The sequence below is a fragment of the Chrysemys picta genome, chromosome 2, assembly GCF_011386835.1.
Source record: "Chrysemys picta bellii isolate R12L10 chromosome 2, ASM1138683v2, whole genome shotgun sequence".
NCBI classification, from domain to species: Eukaryota; Metazoa; Chordata; order Testudines; family Emydidae; genus Chrysemys; species Chrysemys picta.
The window spans coordinates 98,429,303-98,451,196 of NC_088792.1; the positions used below are offsets into that span (position 1 = coordinate 98,429,303).

General features: G+C 43.1%; 1 protein-coding gene across 4 annotated transcripts in view; it reads left to right on the top strand.

Annotated features, from left to right (window-relative positions):
• HECW1 (HECT, C2 and WW domain containing E3 ubiquitin protein ligase 1) overlaps window positions 1–21,894 on the top strand; it is a 419,038-nt gene that overhangs the window by 179,808 nt on the left and 217,336 nt on the right. For all 4 annotated transcript variants that reach the window (XM_065583851.1, XM_065583849.1, XM_008169652.4 and 1 more), the window contains one exon: window positions 5,041–5,148. In XM_065583851.1, the coding sequence (XP_065439923.1) occupies window positions 5,041–5,148 (108 nt within the window). The remainder of the gene's footprint in view (window positions 1–5,040; window positions 5,149–21,894) is intronic.

The following is a 21,894-nucleotide window of genomic DNA, read 5'->3' on the forward strand; positions in this document are numbered from 1 at the left end:
ACATCCCATCTGGAGGCAACACATGGGGCAATAGCTCCCCAACTCCTGGGGTGAGGGAAAGAGAGAGCCAGACTGGAATTCCTGATCGCACACCTGACCTAGCACCTGGACCCAGCAACCCATCCCCTCTCTTGGAAAAGAGACTTCTCTTGCTGCCCATTAATATTAGTCCTTAGATTTAGTGCTAGATGTCTGTACTGCAATGTTGAAGGCTCAGGTTTCAAATAACTCAGATGATTCATGAACAAGGGGAGGGTTGATACTCACACCTAATCAAATTTGTTTCTATCTTTCTCTTTACAAAAATTTACATCTCGGGATGGGGTGGGGGTCATTTTTGTTTCTAATATAAATTTGGATAGTGAAAAGGGTCAAAAATGGAAATTGTAAATGAAGAACGAAAATCATCCCAGAGAACATTATGCTAATTTTACTGGGGAAATTGCAGGTGTACCATGGAAATGTAAAATTTTAATACATTGAAAAATCTCCATTTCCATACAGTGCATGAAACTGAGCTAATGAAATAATTATGGGTAATTAGCAAATCAGCAAAGGGAAAATGTACTGTAGATGGCATTGCCTTTTATAAATATCCATTGCAATCATTAATGACCTCTTTAAAGGGATTTCCTTTGTAAATCCCTCAAGGGAATGTCACCAAAGAGTTTACAGTTGGTAGCCCACTTATCTTGCTCCTTACAGAACCCTTTTGCATAAAACCAAAGAAATAACACTGGCATCTGCCCTGTGCTTTATCCTTTCGGTAAAAGTTTAGTTCTTCTTTGAGTGATGTATTCCACTCGAGGTGCGCATGAGCTCCATGTGCTGGAGACCAGAAGATTTTTCTCTAGCAATGTCAGTTGATCTGTGCTTGCACCCCCTATGCTGAGGGCATAAGGGGCAGTACGGACTGACTGCCTCTCCAGTTCCTTTCTGCTGCCCCTGGTCTGAGATGAACCTCTTCAATGTTCACAGCTTTAACTAGTGTTCTTGTTCACCGGGGGAAGGAGACCAAAGCCCTGAGGTAAGTGGGGAAATGGGATACCAGGAGGAAGCACGAGCAGGAGAGTGTAAGAGGGGAGGACTCCTGTCTCAGACTGAGAAAGCGGGACAATCAGCGAGTTATCTTAAGTGCCTATACACAAATGCAAGAAGCCTGGGCAACAAGCAGGGAGAACTGGAAGTCCTGGCACAGTCAAGGAACTATGATGTGATTGGAATAACAGAGACTTGGTGGGATAACTCACATGACTGGAGTACTGTCATGGATAGATATAAACTGTTCAGGAAGGACAGGCAGGGCAGAAAAGGTGTGGGAGTTGCATTGTATGTAAGAGAGGAGCATGACTGCTCAGAGCTCCGGTATGAAACTGCAGAAAAACCTGAGAGTCTCTGGATTAAGTTTAGAAGTGTGAGCAACAAGGGTGATGTCATGGTGGGAGTCTGCTATAGACCACCAGACCAGGGGGATGAGGTGGACGAGGCTTTCTTCCAACAACTAGCAGAAGTTACAAGATCGCAGCCCCCCCCAGGACCCCTGCCTCATCCAACCACCCCTTCCCCCATCCCCTGACCGCCCCCGGAACCCCTGCCCCTGACTGCCCCCCACAGCCCCACCTCTCCTTCCTGACTGCCCCCCTGGGACCCCTGCCCCCCATTCAACCCTCCTGTTCCCCACCCTCTCACCGCCCTGACCCCATCCACCCCCCCGACCACCCCCCAAACTCCCCTGCTCTCTATCCAACTCCCCCACGCCGCTCTCTGGCCCCTTACCATGCTGCCTGGAGCACCGGTGGCTGGCGGCGCTACAGCCATACCACTGCTTAGCACAGAGGACTGGGTCAGGCCCAGCGGCACAGTGAGCTGAGGCTGCAGGGGAGGAAGGACAGCAGGAGTGGGGCTGGGGGCCATGGGACCCTCCTCCCAGGCCAGGAGCTCAGGGGCCGGGTAGGAGGGTCCCATGGGCTGGATGTGGCTCGCAGGCTGTAGTTTGCCCACCTCTGCCCTAGGATCAGCCAACAGATCTGTTCTTTTGGTGATGAGTTTTCCTTACCAAAGAACTTTCTAAACTTGATTTGTAGGTCACAGAATTATTGTAGAAGATGTTTCAACCACCTTTTACTCCTGGGAAAATTCTGTGCAACTGTGCATGTGCAGAATTTATGTCCCGTGCAGATTTCTTTGCTTCCCCGCAGAAAAATGACTTTCTGATGGGGAAGCAAAGGAAGCCACAAAAGCAGTCATGCAACCCTCCCTAGGAGTAAGTTTCTGGTCCTAGGGCAGCCATCAGAGAGGTAAATCACTGTGGGGCAGGAGGCAGGACTGGGGAAGACCTGGCTGCTGGCTCCTACCCTGCTCCAGGCTCATCTTCTAGTCCCAGATGGGCTGGGGAGGACGGGACTGCCTCTTCCCCTGCATGGCATCCGGGGCCAGGTCAGACCCACCCTCATATTTCTGCCCCAGCTGCAGGAAGCTCTGCAAGCTCCACCCCCCCCCCATTTCCTGCACCCATCGCATCTCAGCTGGAGGTGAAGGGATCCCTCTACAGGGAGCTGCTCCCTCATCCACCCAACCCCTTGTGCATCCAGACCCCCTCATACCCAGACCCTCCTGCTAAGCCTCACCTCCCCCGTACTCAGAATGCCTCACTCCCCTGCACCTGGACCACCGCAATGAGCCACTTACACCCGGATCCCCACTCCACCAAGCCCCAACCAGCTGCACCTGGATCCCCACTTCCCCAGCATCTGGACCCTCCTACTGAGCCCCCCGCACCCAGACCCCCTGCTGAGATCCAACCACCTTCACCTGGACCCTCCTGCAGAGTCCCATTACTGTTACACCCAAAATCTCCCAACAAGCCTTTGTGCATCCAGATTCCCCCCACACCTGGATCCACCACTGAGCCGTCTGTACCCAGATTGCCCTTCACAGAACCCTCTCAACCCACACCTGGATCTCTCCACACAAAGTCTCTCCACATTTGGATCCTGCCTTGCTGAGCTTGCCTGCCCATACCTGGCACAGGGGCAGGGCCCTGGGATGTTTCTGGGGCAGGCCTGGTCCTTGCGCTGTTGGGTGCAGCCTCACCGCTGAGTACGTGTCCCGGGGGGAGCTGCACAGTGAACTCCCATCTTTGTGCAGCCAATGGCCTGTGCTCCCCAATGCCATGCTGGAGCTGCCACATTTATTTGACAAATAAAATTTGCAGAAATTTGCAGAATATTAAAATATTGTGAGCAGAATTTTTAATTTTTGGCACAGAATGCCTTCAGGAGTAACCTTTGTATAATCATCATGTGATGTTTACTAGTCCGAGGTCTACAGCTGCTTCACCACTTAGGTCTTCACTTGGGAGGCTAGATCCTACAGCCACCATTGAAGTCACTGTGGGGAGTTCTTCAAATGAAGCAGCTGCATGACGGACTCTTGAATAGCTGGTAGTGTTGCACACTTCTAGTGGTCTGTCACTAGAAGCTTGTCTTGATAATGACATAAGCTTGTCTTGTCAAATGTCTACTCCTTATTTGATAATTTATGTATGTATTTAGTTTAGTTCAACTCGGACACAATATCTAGTTTTCCGTGGCGTCTTCCTCTTTACTCTGTTTTGCAGCTGAGTTGACCCAGGCAATAGCAAATCAAATGGTTTGCCTGAGATCACTCAGTCAATGTGCTGAATTCGAACCCAGGACCTTATTGGTGTTCATCTTCCCACAGCTTTTACCATCACCATTAATCAACTTAGCCTTTGTCAAACTAAAATTTAAGTACCCACATAAGTACCTTCAGCTGTAAGAGCCACTTGATTAAAATACACGTTTAAGAATTTACTCAGATTAAAATTAAAACTACTTATTCGTTGCTGGAAAAGAAAAATATAGGAAGATATTCATTGGTCCCTCTTGATGGAGAACTCTTCTTTCCACTAGGAAAAATGTTTAGACAGTTCACAATTCATTTCATTCACAAAAAGTTTGAATAATTAGGCCAACCCATGGGGAAGCAGCACAGCCCATCCGTTGTCCTTACTTTGGCCTCTGCATTCCTGGACACAAGTGATTGACACAGGCCAGAGCCTAAGCTTGTTATTGTTCTCTAATGGTATGCGAATAGTTTCTGGTTTTCACTGAGAGTGAACTCAGCTAGCAAACAATTTCTATTAATCAATTAATAGAAATATAAATACATGCAAGATATTGTGGCTGTATGTTATTTTTTAATTTTAAAATCAGTGTAAATGGATATGCAGAGTTAGGGGTTGTGGCCCTGAGAGTCTTGGGAAGTTCCAAATGTGGCCCATTGAGTCCTATCAAGTTGCCTACATGGCCCTCGGTCTCTCAGCGTTTTAGGTAATCTGCAATAGATTACTGACACACCATTATTCTAAAATGACCTTGATAGTCTGGGACATGCCATGTCTTTCAATGAGCCATAATTACAAGCAGTGGACAGCACTTAGCTATCAATCCTTTGATTTAAATGGGAGGGACCTGGGTGCTATCTGTAGAGAGACATCAGTTTTTGTAATCCCTTGTTGTGAATTAACTCAAACATAACTTTCCCTGCTTGTTGTAAGAACCACCTATACACCTATTGGATATAATGGTGATGGGTGCAAATGCCTATACAGATCTGTTCTCCATGTTTTGGGAGGAGGGATGAGTGCTAGGGTATTGTTTTTGCTCCCATTCACTGTCATTCAGCTGGTTGGTTTTTTTTTAATTTGAGTATGGTTTGATCCAGGTTGAGTCAGCTGTTGTAATTTTTAAGAGTTTTGTATGATTGTATATTTTAAATTATGTCCAAACAAAGCTAGTGTTTTAAGGATAGGTGTATTTGCTTAAAACATAAATAATGGATAAATAAAAATAAAATATAAATAATAAATACATAACACAGCTAATTTATCTACATGTGCTGGCACACTATCAGATATAGCACACTCTATGTAGTGGAAAACATACTTTGGCCTCTCTCTTCACTTTCTGTGCTGTGCTGACAGTCAGCTAATGAGGTCATTTTGTCTGTGTGTAGATGAGGTCTTGTCTGAAAACTTTCTGGACTACAAGAACCGTGGGGTCAATGGCTCTCACCGTGGTCAGATTATCTGGAAGATTGATGCCAGCTCTTACTTCGTAGAGCGTAAGTACTTTTTCATGCTACTACAGTGCAATTCAGTGAATGTGGAAAGAAGTGAGCTGTTTTAGGCTGTGCCCATGGTCTGTATGTCCTTCAGGAAATTTCAAGCATGATACATTTATATAGGGGTGGCTAAATATTCTGACCCTCCAAGCACATGTGACAATCTCAGAAGTTGGAGAGCCAGAGCACGCCTGCTGGGGCTCGGGTCTTCTGCCCCACTCCTGCTGAAGCCCTGAGTCCCAGCAGGTGCACCCTGCCAGGTTGGAGCCCCAAGACCCCTCTCCCCACTGGTCAGAAGCCCCTACCCCACCACCCTGCTGAAAGGCAGAGGTCCCAAGCAGGCTGATTCCCCCGATTCCCTGGAATTGGGCCCCGTGGGTAAGAGGGCCCCGCGTCTTAGGCTCACCTGGCGGCGGTCCGCTCCAGTGGCATTTCAGCGACGGGGGGGGGGGTCCGCTCTGGGGTCTTCGGTGGCGGGGGGTCCTTCAGTGCCGCAGAAGACGCGGAGCGGACCAACCGCCGCTGGCTATTCCAATCGGGCCCCGAAGGTCCTAAGCCGGCCCTGGTCCCAAGCTTCCACACCAAGTCTGGTAGGCGGAGAATGCAGGGGCGGGGGGTGGGAGGAGTTCCACAAGCTGCACTTTAACTGTAAAAAAAACGCATGTGGCTCGCGAGCCACGGTTTGGCCACCCCTGCATTTATACATTAGGATGATCCAAAATGCTTTATGGAGTGGTGAACAACGGTGCCTACTACGTCATGAATACTGTGGATATTGACTGATTCAAACTATTTTCAGGCTGATATAATTAAGCATTAAAGTCCATTTGGCATCATATAATATGAGTTATACCATCAGTTAGGATTTACATCAACGTGTTGTGAAAGACACCCCAGTGGGCCTAATTTTAAATTGTTTAATCAATCCTCATTTTAAAAAAACCAACTCATTGACTTCATGAGTTGACTGGAGGACTTTATGTGTTGCTCACTGCCTCCAGACTGCTCTTTTGCTAGTTTTACACTGATGCAACTACACTGACGTCAACTGAATTACTCCTGATTTACATCTATGCAACTGAGATCTGAATCTGGCCCAGGGAATCTAAAATAATAGCTAACAGGTTTTTGAGTCCCCTGAGCATGTAAGTCACACAAACTTTACACACGGGTAGAGTAGTGTAGATATAAAGGAGTCTACATTGGCATAATGGAGTCTAAGGGCTTGAACCTGCTCCCACTGAAGTCAATAGCACAACTTCCACTGAACTCAGTGGTGTGGAGTAGGGCATAAGAGAGTGTAGAAGAGTCTAACATACATCAATTTACATGTCACCTCTGATTTTTTTCCAATAATCTCCCTTATACTGTTTGGCCAAATTCAGAGATGATATGCACGGAGGTGTAAGTGGGTATCAATCTAAGGTTGACTGGGTTTAAGGCAGTCTAGGGGACTCAGACTCCGGTGGTATAATTTACATATGAAGGGGGCTGGAAGAGATGTATAAGTTAGCCATCTTAGACTCATCCCTGAATTTGACCTAAATATCTGACACCAGCAGGAATTTATTCTGCCACCTGCGGGTGTTCTGCGGGTATTCATAGTGTTACAGGTGGGTTGATCAGAGTTCTCTTGCAATGTGAGGCTGCAGGCCATGTTCTGTAGTGCCAAGTGGTAAGTTGACCAACAGATGGCTGTCTCAAAGAATTGAAGGGGTACTGTTGATATTTCAGTTTTATAATCTTTTATGTTTATAAAAAATGCAGCTGAGGGCAGTTACAGCAGCCTGACTGTGATGTGATGACAGTGGATGTTACTATTAAGATTTTAATGCTTCTAATTTCTGAGAGGAAATATACTGTAGTATAATCCAAAGGTTCTTAATTGAAACTGCTTCCTTGTGCTACAGCTACTAAGCTGTGAAGCTGAAACATTGTTTTCTTTAAATGGTAAAACAGAGTTGGGGAACAAGAGACTTAATTTCCCAAGACCTGCACTTGGAGAGGTTCAGCCCATCATGAAGGAGATGCCTCCAGTCTCTTGGGGGGAGAAGGCAGTGGAACTGAGCTAGAAGTATCTTCCCCATGTGATCCATAATGTGAAACTAAATAACTGGCGGTGGGCTCAATCCTGGTTTGGCTGAGGTCAATGGGAATTTTGCCATTGATGTCAGCAGCTCCTGGATTTCACCGGATGCATTCCCCTACCCACTCATATAGGACAAGTCATTATCCTGCCTACCAATATCCAGAGGAAAAGGGAGATAAATACATAAGGGGAAGTACATAATAGTACATGATGATATTGGTAACCAAACTTGCTTAACCACTGAGGTATGAATTTAAAGTAGAGATACATGTTGTGTGTATGTGTAGAGATATACACATATCTACATTATATTTAAGGGATACTGCTCTTTATTGAGGATATATGGAGGCTTTGTGGTTGCTTAAGTGAAGCTACAGTGTTTGACAGTCTCCTGTATTTGATAATCGAAGAAGCCATTGTAAGCCATTGGCTTACAGTTTTTAAGTTCTTTAGGGCAGGGATCTTACCTTATTTTATGTTTGTACAGCATGTAGCACATTGTGGTGTGTTCTACTGAAAACAAATAATAATATTAATTTAACAGAGTAGCAGTATCAGAGAGATCTGTTTTATTATTTTTGCCATGCATTAAAGGACTTTTTAAGTTCATTTGTCCTTTTAAAAACTGGGGAGAAAGAGGAGAGGGAGAGAGAGCACAATGATATAGCAAGTCACTTACAAAGTCCCCATTTTTAAAATATATTCTGTTCATTTTGCACTTCCCTTACATTTGATGCTGGTTTGGAGTCTTTATTTTAGTAATAGCAGTAACTTGTAACCCATATTAGCTCAGCTACAAAATCATCCTTTCATTTCTGCTTTTGCTAGTTTTTATGCTTGCATTTATTTGTATATAATTACTTTTTAAGAAGCCTGTTGACCCAACTGTGATACAAAATATGCAAACTTATAGATAATACAGTACTACAGAACAGAGACAGCCAGTGCTGCCTGTCAAATTGCCAGGAACAAAAACAAAATGTAACCAAATGCTAAATAAAATGCTAACCATTGTACCTAAAACACTGCTAAGGCATTAAACAGAATAGAAAGCGGGGCTCCATTTCTGGTAAAGGTTACACTAGTTCACTTGCAGTGGTCTGGGAGTTGAAGTAGGACCATGGAAGGACAAAATTGATGGTAAAAAAACACTGTACACTTTAGCAAAAAACACTGAACCATATTTCCAGATCACCTCTGTAGGTGGTGTAAATCTCCAGACAGATACAGCTGATGATGACCATAATCATTGGCAAAGAAGATAGCCTGAAATGGATAATTTTTCACTGTGGTCATAAGAAACACTAATAGAGGGATTTGGTGCTATTGAGTTTTAAAGTTATGGGTATTGTAGATATATTTGTAAAAGTATACAGGAAAGGAGGGCATGGGAAGGAATGGAAACCATTTTTCACAGAAATTACACTATACATCTTTACCAAATTCCACAGATTTCAATCATTTCAGCTATTTTTACATTGTTTAATCTGTGGTTCCCTGATATTCTGAGCATCATCTGCTTGGTCTGAGTTACCAAGGGCTAAGTGAACAGATAACTTTTAAATTGCACTAAAGGCAATAGAATTATTTATGTGCTATGATTCTATGACAGCACAGAATAGCTCTCTCTCCTTCAGTGGTACAAGTTTCAGCACTCGTAGGGCAGGCGTTTAACATATATCCTTCTTTTGAATCAGCTGATAGCCAGGTTTAGTACAACTGAGACAATCTTGACATCTGGGGGAAAACAAAAAGCATAATTTGCAGTGATCCGAATGGGTACAGAACTATTTTTGGACAGGCTACTGTGATGCCCAGAGATGCCCTCCTTTCTCGTTCCATTTGATGGACAAAATTTAAAAAAAAATTAAAAAACCCCAAACCTATCAAATCAATACTAGTAACAGAAAAAAAGGTTTAGTTTTTTTTTTAAGCTTAGAAAAAAGCTTCAGATTAACTGTGCAGAGATACAGCATGCAGCAATTTAGAGCAATCAGCAATCTCTCCCATGACTGCTTAGTTCAGGCCAGGACAGAGAGACCGAGAGAGAGAGAGAGAGATCCTGTGTAGTATCACTACCATACGCAGCACAGGTTGTGTCAGTTTAGGACCCCAAAAGCACTACAGAGTCAAGTCTTTGATTTGTGGTTTCAACAATCCCTTTTGTATTCATTACAACCAATTAGTAGTTATTAATTATTTGCTTTTATAGTAGCACTGAAAGGCCCGAATTGAGATCAGGGCCCCATTGTGCTAGACGCTGTGCAGACACATGGCAAAAAAGAGACCCTGTCCTGAAGAGTTTGCAGTCTAAATAGACAAATCATAGGCTGGGAGAGAACAAGTCCTCTTACACATCTTACATATAGGGAACTGAGGCACAGAGAGTTTAAGTGACGTATTCAAGATCACTGAGGGAAGACTGTGGCAGAGCCAGGAATTGCACCTAGGACTCCTGAGTTCCAATCCACTACCTTAACCTTCTTCTCAACCAAGTTTGTCTTTTTTCTATCAGCAGAGACAGTACAATAAACAATCAATCAGCTTCTTTATTACCCTTTTGTTATCTTTAATCCATTTACTCTTTAATCCATTTCCCATTTACTCTGTTTCTATCCCAGTATATTATGTATAACTGTGGCTAATTCTGTACAGTAAGCTGAGTGCATTCATATTACACACACACACACACACACAACATCACACATTTCTATAGCCATTTGTAGTCTATATTTATTCACAGCTAAAAAAAACGATTAATTCAGTTTCCTAGAGAACTTTGTGTCTTTGCACTTTTTATGGATCACAAACTTACAATATAATGTTGAAAGATAGATATGCAATTGGTGTGAGCCTTAGAGAGTTTGCTTCCAAATTACACCATGAATACAAGACAGAACTGAACTCATATCCTACTAGTACTCAGAAAATAAAGAGTATTAATCGATGCACAGGCATTGTCACACTACAGCCGGTTTTGCATTTCTGCAGCAGGCTGGCAATTTGGTTTTTATGACATCCAGTGATAAACAGTAACTGACCACAATAAATATGAAATGGCTGTTCTTGGAGGTTTTGTGTGCCACTAGGGAAGCATACTTTCTCTGTGTTGCAGCTTGGAGGGCACTGCAGTGAAATAACCAACCTATAATGAGTTTTCCAGGAAAGGAAGCAAGCTTTACTTCATTAGAATTTCTGGCACATTTTTTGGCCTATACAGCAATACTCGGAGTGAGAGACCATTTGTTCGAGGTGTAATGCTGCATCTTCCCATAAACAGTACATCAAGTTAGCACATCTCTAAAATGAGGGGAACTTTGACGCAGTTCAAATTTCACTATCTTTAGCATAGTACTGAATGTGCAGTTGTCTTGTTTGAATGGGTTACTTTTGTTGCCACAGGTTTAGTAATGACAAAGGCAGGAGACGCACTTCTTGCAGATATCAGAGATAACAGAGTTTTCTGTACCACCGTTGAGCATGGAAAAATAGCAGAAGACTTACAGTCTGAAGGTCATGCAACTGAACTAGTCAGAGATCTGAGGCAATATGATGCATCTGCCAAAGAGACTGGGAGTATTGTAGCCTAGTACGTAGTTAATGTTTAGTACAAATCCCTTTGTTTTTGGAACATAAGCATAAATGTTCTGAAATCAATGTACTGAAATGTCCCAACCAAATGCATTTATTGGAGGCCTTTCTGAAAGTATCCCTTTAATTACTTTAGGAAGGAAATCCAAAAAAGCTGTAGTGCAGGCAGATCTATTGTGCAGCAGTACCTCTCACTCTCCGATTGAAGTTGGCCAGAGGCTCTACCCCCAAAGAACGCTCAGTTTCACTTTCAAGTCCCCCAGCTTCTCTCAAACCACACTCAGCTAGGTGTGGGGGAGAAGGCCATGACAATATTGTTTTCCTTACTTTTGTGCCCAGTCACAGAGTTCAAGGCAGAAGGGACCACCAGATCATAGTCTGACCTCCTGTGTGTCACAGGCCACCAACACTACCCAGCACACTCTACTAAACCCAATAACCAAAATTAGACCGAAGTATTACAGCCCACAAGAGACTAAACTATTATGTGTCACAGGCAGTAGGAGAGACTGAGGTGCAGCAAGAACTGAGGCCCGCTGCCTCCACAATGCCAGGGAATTGATTAAGTGAAAGATACACAGATGATCCTGGCAAATACCCGCACCCCACGTTGCAGAGAAAGATGGGGAAAAAAGAAAACCAAGGTCACTTCCAATCTGACCTGAGGGAAAATTCCCTTCTGACCCCACATATGACGATCAGTTTGTGAGCCAGGCAAGCACCTGAGAGAGAGAATGCTCAGTGCCACTTCAGAGCACTGACCCCCACCCTGCCCAATGTCTCATCTCTAGCTGTGGCCATCTCTGATGTTTCAGAGGAAGGAACAAGAAAACCCCAAAAAACAATACATTGAGGTGGGGGCGGGGGACCCCTGACCTCTGGAGGTAACCAGCTGAAGCCCTGAAGCATGAGATTTTAAGAATATTGGACATGAACCAGACAGGACCCCCAGGGGTGCCTGTTATCCGAGGTTACTTACACCCAAATCTCTCAGTAACTTTACTCTCTGCGAGGTGGTATCAGGAAATAAACCAAGGGAGATGCAGCACCTCTGTCTGCTATATGGCTGGCATAAATCACACAAAATGCTTCTACTTAAAGCCTTCACTTTATTAGTTTCCAGCACTCTCACCAAAATGCCTTTACTCAAAGTCTCTGCTTTGTTTAGTCTCAAGTACATACAAACACAGTAGGCTATAGAGCACCCTCAAACAATCGTTACCCACAGTCTGGAGGGGTCTCAAGTGGTCAAATGACAAGGTTCCAGTGCCCAGCTATCTGCCTGTTGCTGGGGATTCCAAGAGATGTCCAGAAGATCAAATCCAAATTCCTCAGACCTGGCTACCCCTTTTAAGTTAGTAATTGCTACAATTACATCAACAACATGTCAATCAAACAAAAACCATTAAGCAAGCACTTTTAAGCCCTTAGTTATACAGATGTGTTTTTGCAGAGTCTGCACTCTCATGGGTCCCGACACACACACCAGAAGTCAAATATAGATTGACTTCCAGTTTTTCACAAACACTTACCCTAGCATATCAGGGAGGATGCAGTCAGTCCCACACTTCATGATCGCTGCCCCCCACCAACTCCATCCCATCCTTGCCTTAGTGATGCTAAAGCTGGTACAGAGGCCTTACAGGTACTACTCTTGGCAATAAGCAAAATAATCAATATTCCATCCCAATAATTGGCAGTGGTTTGAGCACCTGGCTGGTTGCTAAAAATGCCCCTCATCATGCCCCGCCCTACTGCACACCCTCATAATAACCCCATCAGACAATCGCCTCATAAATTTGTCCTGCTCTCTCTTAAAACTATTTAAGTTGTTTGTTCTCACAACTCTTTGTGGGAGACTGTTCCAGAACTTCACTCCTTTGATGGTTAGAAACTTTCTTCTAGTTTCTAGCCTGAATTTGTTTGCAGCCAGTTCATACCCATTTGTTACTGTACCAACATTGTCCTTCAGCTTAATTAACTCTTCACCCTCCTGGTGTTTATACCCCTGATGTATTTATAGCGAGCAATCATATCTTCCCTCAGCCTTCATTTGGCTAGGCTAAACAAGCCAAGCTCTTTCCGTTTCTTCTCATAAGTAGGGCCCTACCAAATTCGTGGCCATGAAAAAGGCATCACGAAGCATGAAATCTGGTCTTTTGTGTACTTTTACCCAACACTATACAGATTTCACAGGGGAGACCAGACTTTCTCCAACTGGCGGTCCCGACCCAAAAGGGAGTTGTGCGGGCGTTGCAAATTTATTGTAGGGGGATTGCGGTATTGCCACCCTTACTTCTATCCCGCCTTCAGAGCTGGGTGGCCCAGAGAGTGGCAGCTGTTACCCAGGTGCCCAGCTCTGACGGCAGCACCCTGCCAGCAGCAGTGGAGAAGTAAGGGTGGCGATACCATACCACTCCACCCTTATTTCTGCACTGTTGCCTTCTGAGCTGGACAGCTGGAGAGTGGTGGCTGCTGGCTGAGGGTCCAGCTCGGAAGGCAGACGTGCAGAAGTAAGCGTGGCAATACCATACCGTGCCATCCTTACTTCTGTGCTGCTGCTGATGGCAGCACTGCCTTCAGAACTGGGCTCCTGGCCAGCAGTCGCCTCCTTCCGGCCACCCAATTCTGAAGGCAGTGCTGCACAGAAGTAATGGTGGTAACACCGTGACCTCCTACAATAACCTTGTGGCCCCCCACAATCCCATTTTGGGTCAGAGCCCCTAGAGTTACAATGCCATGAAATTTCAGATTTAAATATCTGAAATAATAAAATTTATGATTTTTAAAATCCTATGACCATGAAATTGACCAAAATGAACTGTGAGTTTGGTAGGGCCCTGCTCATATGATAGGCCCTCCATTCTCCTGATCCATCCTAGTAGCTCTTCTCGGCACATATTCCAACTGAAATTCATCTTTCTTGAACATGGGTCATACAAGATGCAGAATGTCCTCACTTCCCATGGGCTTTAGTGGGAATTGAGGATAGAGCTGGTTAGCAATCTTTTTCCCTGCCACAGAAAGTTTTGACGAAAATGGAAAAAAAGATATTGTCTAAATTTTCTATGGAAAATTGTGAGTTTCTTGTGAAAGTTGTGAAAAATCAAAATCAAATATTTTGACCCAAAACTGAAATATTTCCATTTTGAAGTATCACTGTGATGCCTCATGAGTTTTTTAGTCCAGGTGCTTCATGCTTCCCTTCTTCTCCACAGGCCAGGTTCTCTTGTTGGACTATACCTCCCATGCCTGGGGTGGGTGCATTATGGGAGATGTAGTCTGGCTGGGGAACCCAGCCTATGGAGGAGAATGGGAGCATAAGGCACTTGAACTGCAATTTCCAGGTGGTACTGCAGTAGCATTTCTTAATCAAAATATTTCAGTTTCTGGCTGAAAACCAAACAATTGGGAGGCTTACAGGGTGTTCAGGTTTTTTTCATGAAAAATCAAAATTTTCCAAAAACCGGGGGGAAAAAACTCACAAGAAATTGTTTTGGCAAAAAGTTTTTTCCTTTCTGTGGAAAATTTTGATCAATCCCTTTGTTTCTATTACATAGTATGAGCTTAATGAGTTCTTTGCAAATCAAATTTCTCTCTCTCATGTATACAGCTTGTTTTGACACTTATCTCTGTGTTTATGCTGTGCAAGTCCATGGCATTTGTTTATATTTGTTCCTGCACATGGAAATAGCTGCCTTTGTTCCTGCATGTGTTCCTGGTGACATCCTGCTCAGGCAATAGCAGTTTAGATCCCATGCTACGTGCACTCTCACTTTTGTGGTAGCGCCTTAGGCAATTAAAAAGAATACTCTTGCTGTACGTAGCAGAGATTATATTGCAGGCTCTAAACATTGGCAATGGGATAGGTTTAAAGGCTAACTGATATGCTTTTAAAGAGAAATTAAGGCCTGATGCAAAGCCCATTGAAGTCATTGAGAGTCTATCTCTTTATTGACTTCAGTGGGCTTTTGTTCAGCCCCAAATCAAATACTGTTAAATATCGTAAACAATTAATCCAAAACAAAGTGTAGCCTTAATAGTGAAGACAATGGGAGCTTGGAGTGTTTTAGTATGTTTTAAAAATCAAGCAAACAATAAATACATTTTAAAAGTAGAGATGGGCTCCTAACCAAGACCCCTACATCTGACCACTGTGAGTTTTGGGAAAGTTTGGATACTGTCTGGATATGGATCCAAACTTGATCCAGAAGCCTATGATTATATTTATTTACCTTCTAGGAGCTGAGTTCAGATTTCTGTTTCTTCTCTTGTGACAGTTGGTATCACAGGGGCCTAGAGTGAAACAGAGAGCTGCATTCTTTACCAGGCTTTAGGTGTTAGAAGTGTCATGAATTCTTGCCAGGGAAGATCCCTGAATTCTGACCTTGGAAGTTAAATAGAAGAGGAAATAATTTTCAAATATTTTGCTTTATAAAGTATTTACTTGTAATTTTTAAACTTCTCCCATATATTTTATCGGGGAAAATTCTAATCCCACTGAAACCAGTGTCAGAATTACATGAGGCCAGGATTTGGCCCTCAGTGATATAGGATCTTAAGCAGTTTTTTTGTATTTATTTATTTATTATTGTATTATAGAAGCACCTAAAGGCTCCAACTGAGATCAGAATCCCATTGTGTTAAGTGCTGTACATACATATAATATGAGGCAGTCCTTGACCCAAAGAGCATACTGCCTAAATAGACAAGACAGACAAAGAGTGGGAGGGGAGACAGAGGCACAGCCAGGTGAAGTGACTTGCCCAAGGTCATGCAGTAGGTCAGTGGCAGAATTCAGAATAGACTCCACATCTCCTGACTCCCCGGACTCCAGTGTCTTATTCACTATTGTAAAAGCATTTCAGTCCACTCGCAAAACCAAGTGTGGATATTCATTAAAAGTTGCTGTATGATTTGAAGTGTTCACTGTATAAATGGGTGTTCCTGCACCTATTCCTCATCTTTTCCTTTCACTTCTTAAAGAACAGTGTTTTTGACAGCTGTACTGATTCCTACAGCTGGAGTTGGGGAGAGGGTTTGTGTGTGGTGGCTGTGCCTTCATCAGATCATACAAATGTCAGAAAAGGTTTTCCTCTCATTTCTATGAGGCTTTTATTTTAAGCAAACTGTGGGCAGAGTAGATCCAGAAGCACTCCTGCTCAGTGAAAGAACAAATGCTAGCCCAATTGTATCTTCTTCCTTCCCAGACGCCAGCTCAAGAAGCAGGACATGAAGTCTGCTCCCCTCCCAATCCTTTGGGAATCCTGTGCTCGCCCAACCTTCTCCCAGCTGCTTCTCTCCCTCTGAAACAAATAACACAACACTGAGCTGTTCTCTGTCTCCCTCCCATTTGTTGCTGCCACTCTCCTGGTCTCCTCCTCCCTCCCCCGACACACACACCTTTCTTCCTCATATGATTCAGTACAACATTCACAGTTTCTTGCTACTGCTCAAGCCCCAACTTGTAGTGCGGTTTGGGGTGGCAGCAAGAAACTGTGACTGGGTTGGGATGCTTGTTAGAGGCTTTTTTGGGCATGAGGAAGGAGGATTAGTGAAGGGGCCACTCATTCCAGCTAGCTCATGCTTTGGGGTTAGTGCTTATGGCCTAACTTCCGCTGCAAGATGCAGATGTGGTTTATGGGGCAGACTGTGATGCTTGATCCACCATTTGCTGTAGCAGGTGGCTTTGGAGATGACCGCAAAGAGAGTAACATCACTCACTGTCTCCATGGGAATCCTCCAAGAGGGTCTGCTAGTGTCCTGAACTTCCCTCATCCCCCCATATTTGAATTTGTGGGCAGTTGTAAGTGGTTTGTGCCCATTCTCTCCTTCAAATGCTGCTGAAATCTCGAGGTGGGGCCCAAAGGGTCTGATCCTCCACTTAAGTCTTCTGGAGACTCAGGTTTACTGTTGGTTGTCCATTTACCCCAGAGAATGGAAGGATTTAGGTGATCACAATGGCTCAATGCTACACCTAGGAGGTTGATGCAGCTGTGAGCTGTGCACTTGCAGGCATTCATGCAGAGTGAGTATATGACAATGTGAGTTCTATGTGCTCAATATGGATATTTAGGATTTTTTCTATAGGCACTCAAATTTTAAATGTTGGTCTACATATATATCTATTTTGCAAAGACCCGCTCAACAAATCATACCAGTGATATCCTAATAGTGAAAATTGACGCACTATGTATCAGTTTTTGATCATGAATTCTATTGTGCAAGAGATTCATTTTTACTTTGGCTTCAGCAGTCAGGCTTTCAGAGCAACTCAGAGTTCAGTGTTCAGAGTCTGCAGTTGTTGTATAGAAACGAGAAGAGGTTCTTGACATCCAAACTATGCTGGTAGTGTGGCTACTGCTGTACTTTTTTCATGTTTTAAAAGTGTAATCTGTTCCTTGAAAAGTCTGTAAATGAATGCTTACGGATTGTCTTCCTCATTAGAGTTTTTGATTTTAATATTCTGCACAGTGGATGGTGCAGTCAATATTAATTTGTTTTAATGGATCAGGAAAACAAGGTAACTCATTTGATGTTGTTTTGCAAATGGTTACATTTCTGCTATCAGAGGCACAAGATTATAGCTTCATCTACTGTTTGTGTGCTAGCCTTTGCCACTGTTAACTAAAATCTAGTGGAAATTCTGTTTTGGTCTGTGCTATCCAGTGCTTTGTTGGAATGTACTTCAGAAGATACAGCCTCTCTCTCTGTTTCACTAAACAAGGAGCCATAGTCTGCCCTTGGATACTCCCATTGGGCCTATTTCTGAAGCAGCTGAGAGCAAACAATTCCCACTGAAATTAGTGAGAACTGCTTGCATGCAGCAGCTGCAGAATCAAGCCCATTGACTTCATTGTGTACCCAGGTGCAGTGTATCCAGGTGCAGAATTTGGCCCAAGTGGTTTTAACTATGTAGAAAAAATATGAAGCTGCATAGGATACAAACACAAGGGGAATGGGAAGATGCACTGAGTGACTGGAGTGATGTCAGCACATTTATAGCAAGGTCATTTTTCCTCTGAAAGGTGATTGGGATACCAGCTCTTGTTTCAGTAGTTTTATTAATAATTAAATACAATGAGAACTCCTGCATCTAAAAAAATAAATAAATATGAGTCTGACCCCAACTCACAAATGCAAAGTAATCCAGAGGAATGGTTGCCATGCCTGTCTCAGTTCACCTCTTCATACCCATGCAGTGTCGCTGGATACGGTGGTTGATCTGGGAGGGTCAGAACAGTGGGTAGTCTTACGTCCCAGATGAAACAAGAGATCAAACCCCAATGGGCTGCTTTAAGGGCAGAGTGTTAAGACATCACTCTCTTATTTCAATGTTTAAGATAATAGTACAAACAATTTGTCATGTTAAATTTTGGTGGTTTTATGTGTTTCTCATTTGAAAAACCCTATGAAAAGTTGCCATTAAAGTAATATGACAAGGCATGACGTATAGTGTGTGCATTGACAATAGCATGTTATTGAGCAATATGTAAATGTTATTAGTATGCAGACTATAAACTTGATTCCTGTTTATGCTAAGGTGCTTTTACACTACTCTTTAAAGTGGGCATAAATGATTTATGCTGCTTCAAGGCTCTTTTTACATTGCCAGAGTAGTGTAAAGGGGTTTTAGTGTTGATGAGGATAGGCCCCATCACTTAATTATTACAGAAACTTTGTAGCATTCTAGAACTGTTGGGTTCTAGTCCCAGCTCTGCCATTGGCTGTGTGATCTTGGGTAAGTCACTTAATCGCTTTGTGCCTCAGTTTACCTATCTATAAGCTAGATATGATAATACTTATCCACCTCCTGAGTGGTGTTCTGAGGATTAATTTGTTAGGACCCAATCCTACAGTAATTACACACACAAAATTCAGTTGAATTTCACTGAGAGTTTTGCCTGAATGAAGAAGATAGGATTGGGTCTGCAAGCAGGTGGTGTACCCACTCAGTTCCAAATAAAGTGTACATATATTGTGTAAGGGCAAACTCACCCCCTTGCTGGGGGTTGGCTTTATGAGCAATGTATAGCTAATAAATGCAGCCCATGCCTTCTCCCCTGGCTCGGCTGTTCCTAGGATTCCAGACATAGAACCCTAAATCCCTCTGACCAAAAGGTCACTTTCCCCTCCCAGAGTGGAGTGAAAGAGCCAGACCTGCCACACTGGTCAGCAGGAATCAGTCAGCATCTCCCTGGAGGGTTCCAATATCTGTTTAGAGCAAAAGCACCCTATTAATATTGGTATAGTACCTTGAGAGCCTCAGATGAAAGGTTCTTTATACATGCAAATTTCAAACTTCCTATAGTTCACCCATCCCATTACAAATTATAATTCCCTCTCAAATCTTATTGCCAGATTCTTTTTATAAAAATAAACCATCTTAAAATAGATACGTCTGCTGTGATTGTTTCTTAATTAAATTGCTCTAATGATGCTTCTGTCCACCTTTCGTCTTTCATTTATAGTATCTACCCTGATTTCATTAAATTCTCTCCTCTTAAATGATCTGCCTGCCTGCGAATTATTCTGACTCTTCAATGTCTAGAGCAGCAGCCTCAGTGAGTCCTCTAAATTGAACCTGCACTATTCCCTAGTAATCTTTCCATCTCCCTTGCTGGTAGGAGTTAGCTGACATATATATGCTTGTTTCGAAGAGGCCTGTGCTGTAGTGTAGTGAGATGATCTGTATCTTTGCTTGTCTGGGGATGAGCTGTCACTACATACTTGTGACTGTACTGCTTGTGTGCTATGGAATCATCCCTGCAATCATAAGGATAAATACCATGGGCCTGATTCTCGTTTACATTAAATCCATTAAAATTGCTTTACATGAGTAGACTGTGGCTAAAGGTAATCTACTACCAGAAAGGTGTTAAATGTTGTCTTATTGTAAATGAGAGTCAGACCTCAAATGTAGAAGTAGGCATTGTTTTTTTTTTAAATCCCTCTTTTTCTATTTCTTGTACTGTTTTTGTCCATGCCTGTCACTTCTCACTCTCTCTGTCTTGCACAGCTGAAGCCTTATAAGTTTCATAGCACCAGCATTACTTGTTGGAAGTCCCAAACCAGAGAAATCACTAAAAAAGGACCTTAAAAAAAAGTAAAAGAAAAAAAATCTCCTTTGTGTTATAAGTATAATGCACAAAAGTACAAGGTGTGAAATGGGAAAAAAAATCACTTGCATGATAAGAAAAGAAATAGGGTTCAGTTGTAAAGTACACCTCTGGAATGGCAAAAGCCTGGGGGGTACTGGAGATAGAAATAGGATGGGTGATGAATGGGTTCTGTAACTGAATTTCAGTTGTAAATATCATAAATGGTTCTGCAGTGTTCTCCCTGAAAGCAAGAGACTAAATGGTAGGAGGAATGTGAACCAAGAAGGAGGGTAAAATCATGGGGAAGGAAATCTCAGTATGATTGCACTTGTTCTTAAAGTACAGGAACTCCACAATCTGCCTGTGCTAATGGAAGGGAAAGTGTTATGGATCCCTTAAATTGTGGCACCTTACAAAATCCACAAAAGATTACATTAAAAATAGTGTAGGGGGGAGAGAAGTGTTGTTATAGAAGGGCAAAGGGATACAGTGCCTGCAAGTGCGGAATCAAAGGTGCAGGAGACTCACTGTGCTGCCAGCAGCGCTGATTTACCCCAAAAAGAGGATATGGTCGGGTGGGGTCCTGACCTGAGATGAGTGCTGAAGCAGAACGTTCTTTGAGAAGTTGTAGGAATTGCTTTTGGGTTCCTAGTGTCCCTTGAGACATTTTGCCTTCTTCTGTCCTCCAGCAATAGAATGTCTGTAGGAACCACTTCTGGTGCACAGCACCTCTTACACCCCCTACCCCCCCTTTATATGGCGCTGGCTTTAGAAGTCATGCTCTTTCTAGAAAAGTCTCACTTAATAGTGTAAACGTTTGCTTTACAGATGTATGGCATGGCACAGAAAGACAGTTCTGTTTTTCTACCATATGTATATTCTTTTAAAGTAATTCTACAATTGGGGGTATATCAAGTCTTTTGCATTACGGTGAGGATGTAGCAGAACAGGCTCTTACAGACATTTTTTATTTCATCCGTCACAATTTGTGAAGTAAAATTTCACAGACCCATAGAGAATCAAGGCTTTTACGACTGTGTTAACAGTTGGCAAATTTCGGTCTTTCTAGTTTAGATCACCTTTAGGTGCTGAGATGTTTGTTTATAGATACTTGCTAGCTTGTCAGCAGGCATATGCTTTTGAGGACCAGCACCCAAAGATGATCTTTACTAGTAAGATGGGTGCTGGTCCTCAAAGGCAATTGCCCGCTGACAGGCTATCTAATAAGTATAAACAAGCATCTGGAGTTGGGTTTTGCCATAGGCCCTTTCTAATTCAGGGAAAACTTTTGTTTCCTGTTTTGTTTCCTGTGGGTTCCCACTTCTTTCCCACATGAGTTTCACTCTGAGTTGGGGATTAAAAGAAACTCAGAATTTTAAAGGAGAAAATCAGCTGAAACAGTCATGATTTGCCTGGCCACAGGACAGGTGGCAACCACATGAAACCACCAGCTTTCACAGGATTTCCCCCTTATGCCACAATTCAGCCTAGAGTTAATTAAGATCTCAGCCTGGTAAACCCTGACTAACTTTCAGGTTTCCAAAAAAACCTGGATCTTGTTAGAAAAGGTTCCCATGACTCTGATTATAGCTCGTAACAACTCATTGGTACTCAGTCAGTTTGTAGTATGGAATTCTTACAAGATTAGGGCCCCAACTTTTGCTTCTTATTCTGGCAAAACTGCTCTTGGCTTCCACGGCAGTTTTGCCTGGGTAAAGAGTGAAGGACCATACTAGTGTTTCCTAAAATGTGGGATGTTCCCCTCTAGAGCTACAGAAGAATTAACTGAGTGGGGCATGGACACATATCCCAATTATTATCCAGAGTCTCCTGGAAGGTAGAAAGGGGACAACAAGTATTTTTTAAGTATTACAAAATATTTAATGTAGAGAAACAAGAAATGGTAGGCCAGCTCTTAGTAATTGTTTCTCTTACCACTTGTCACCCACTAATAATAAACATGGT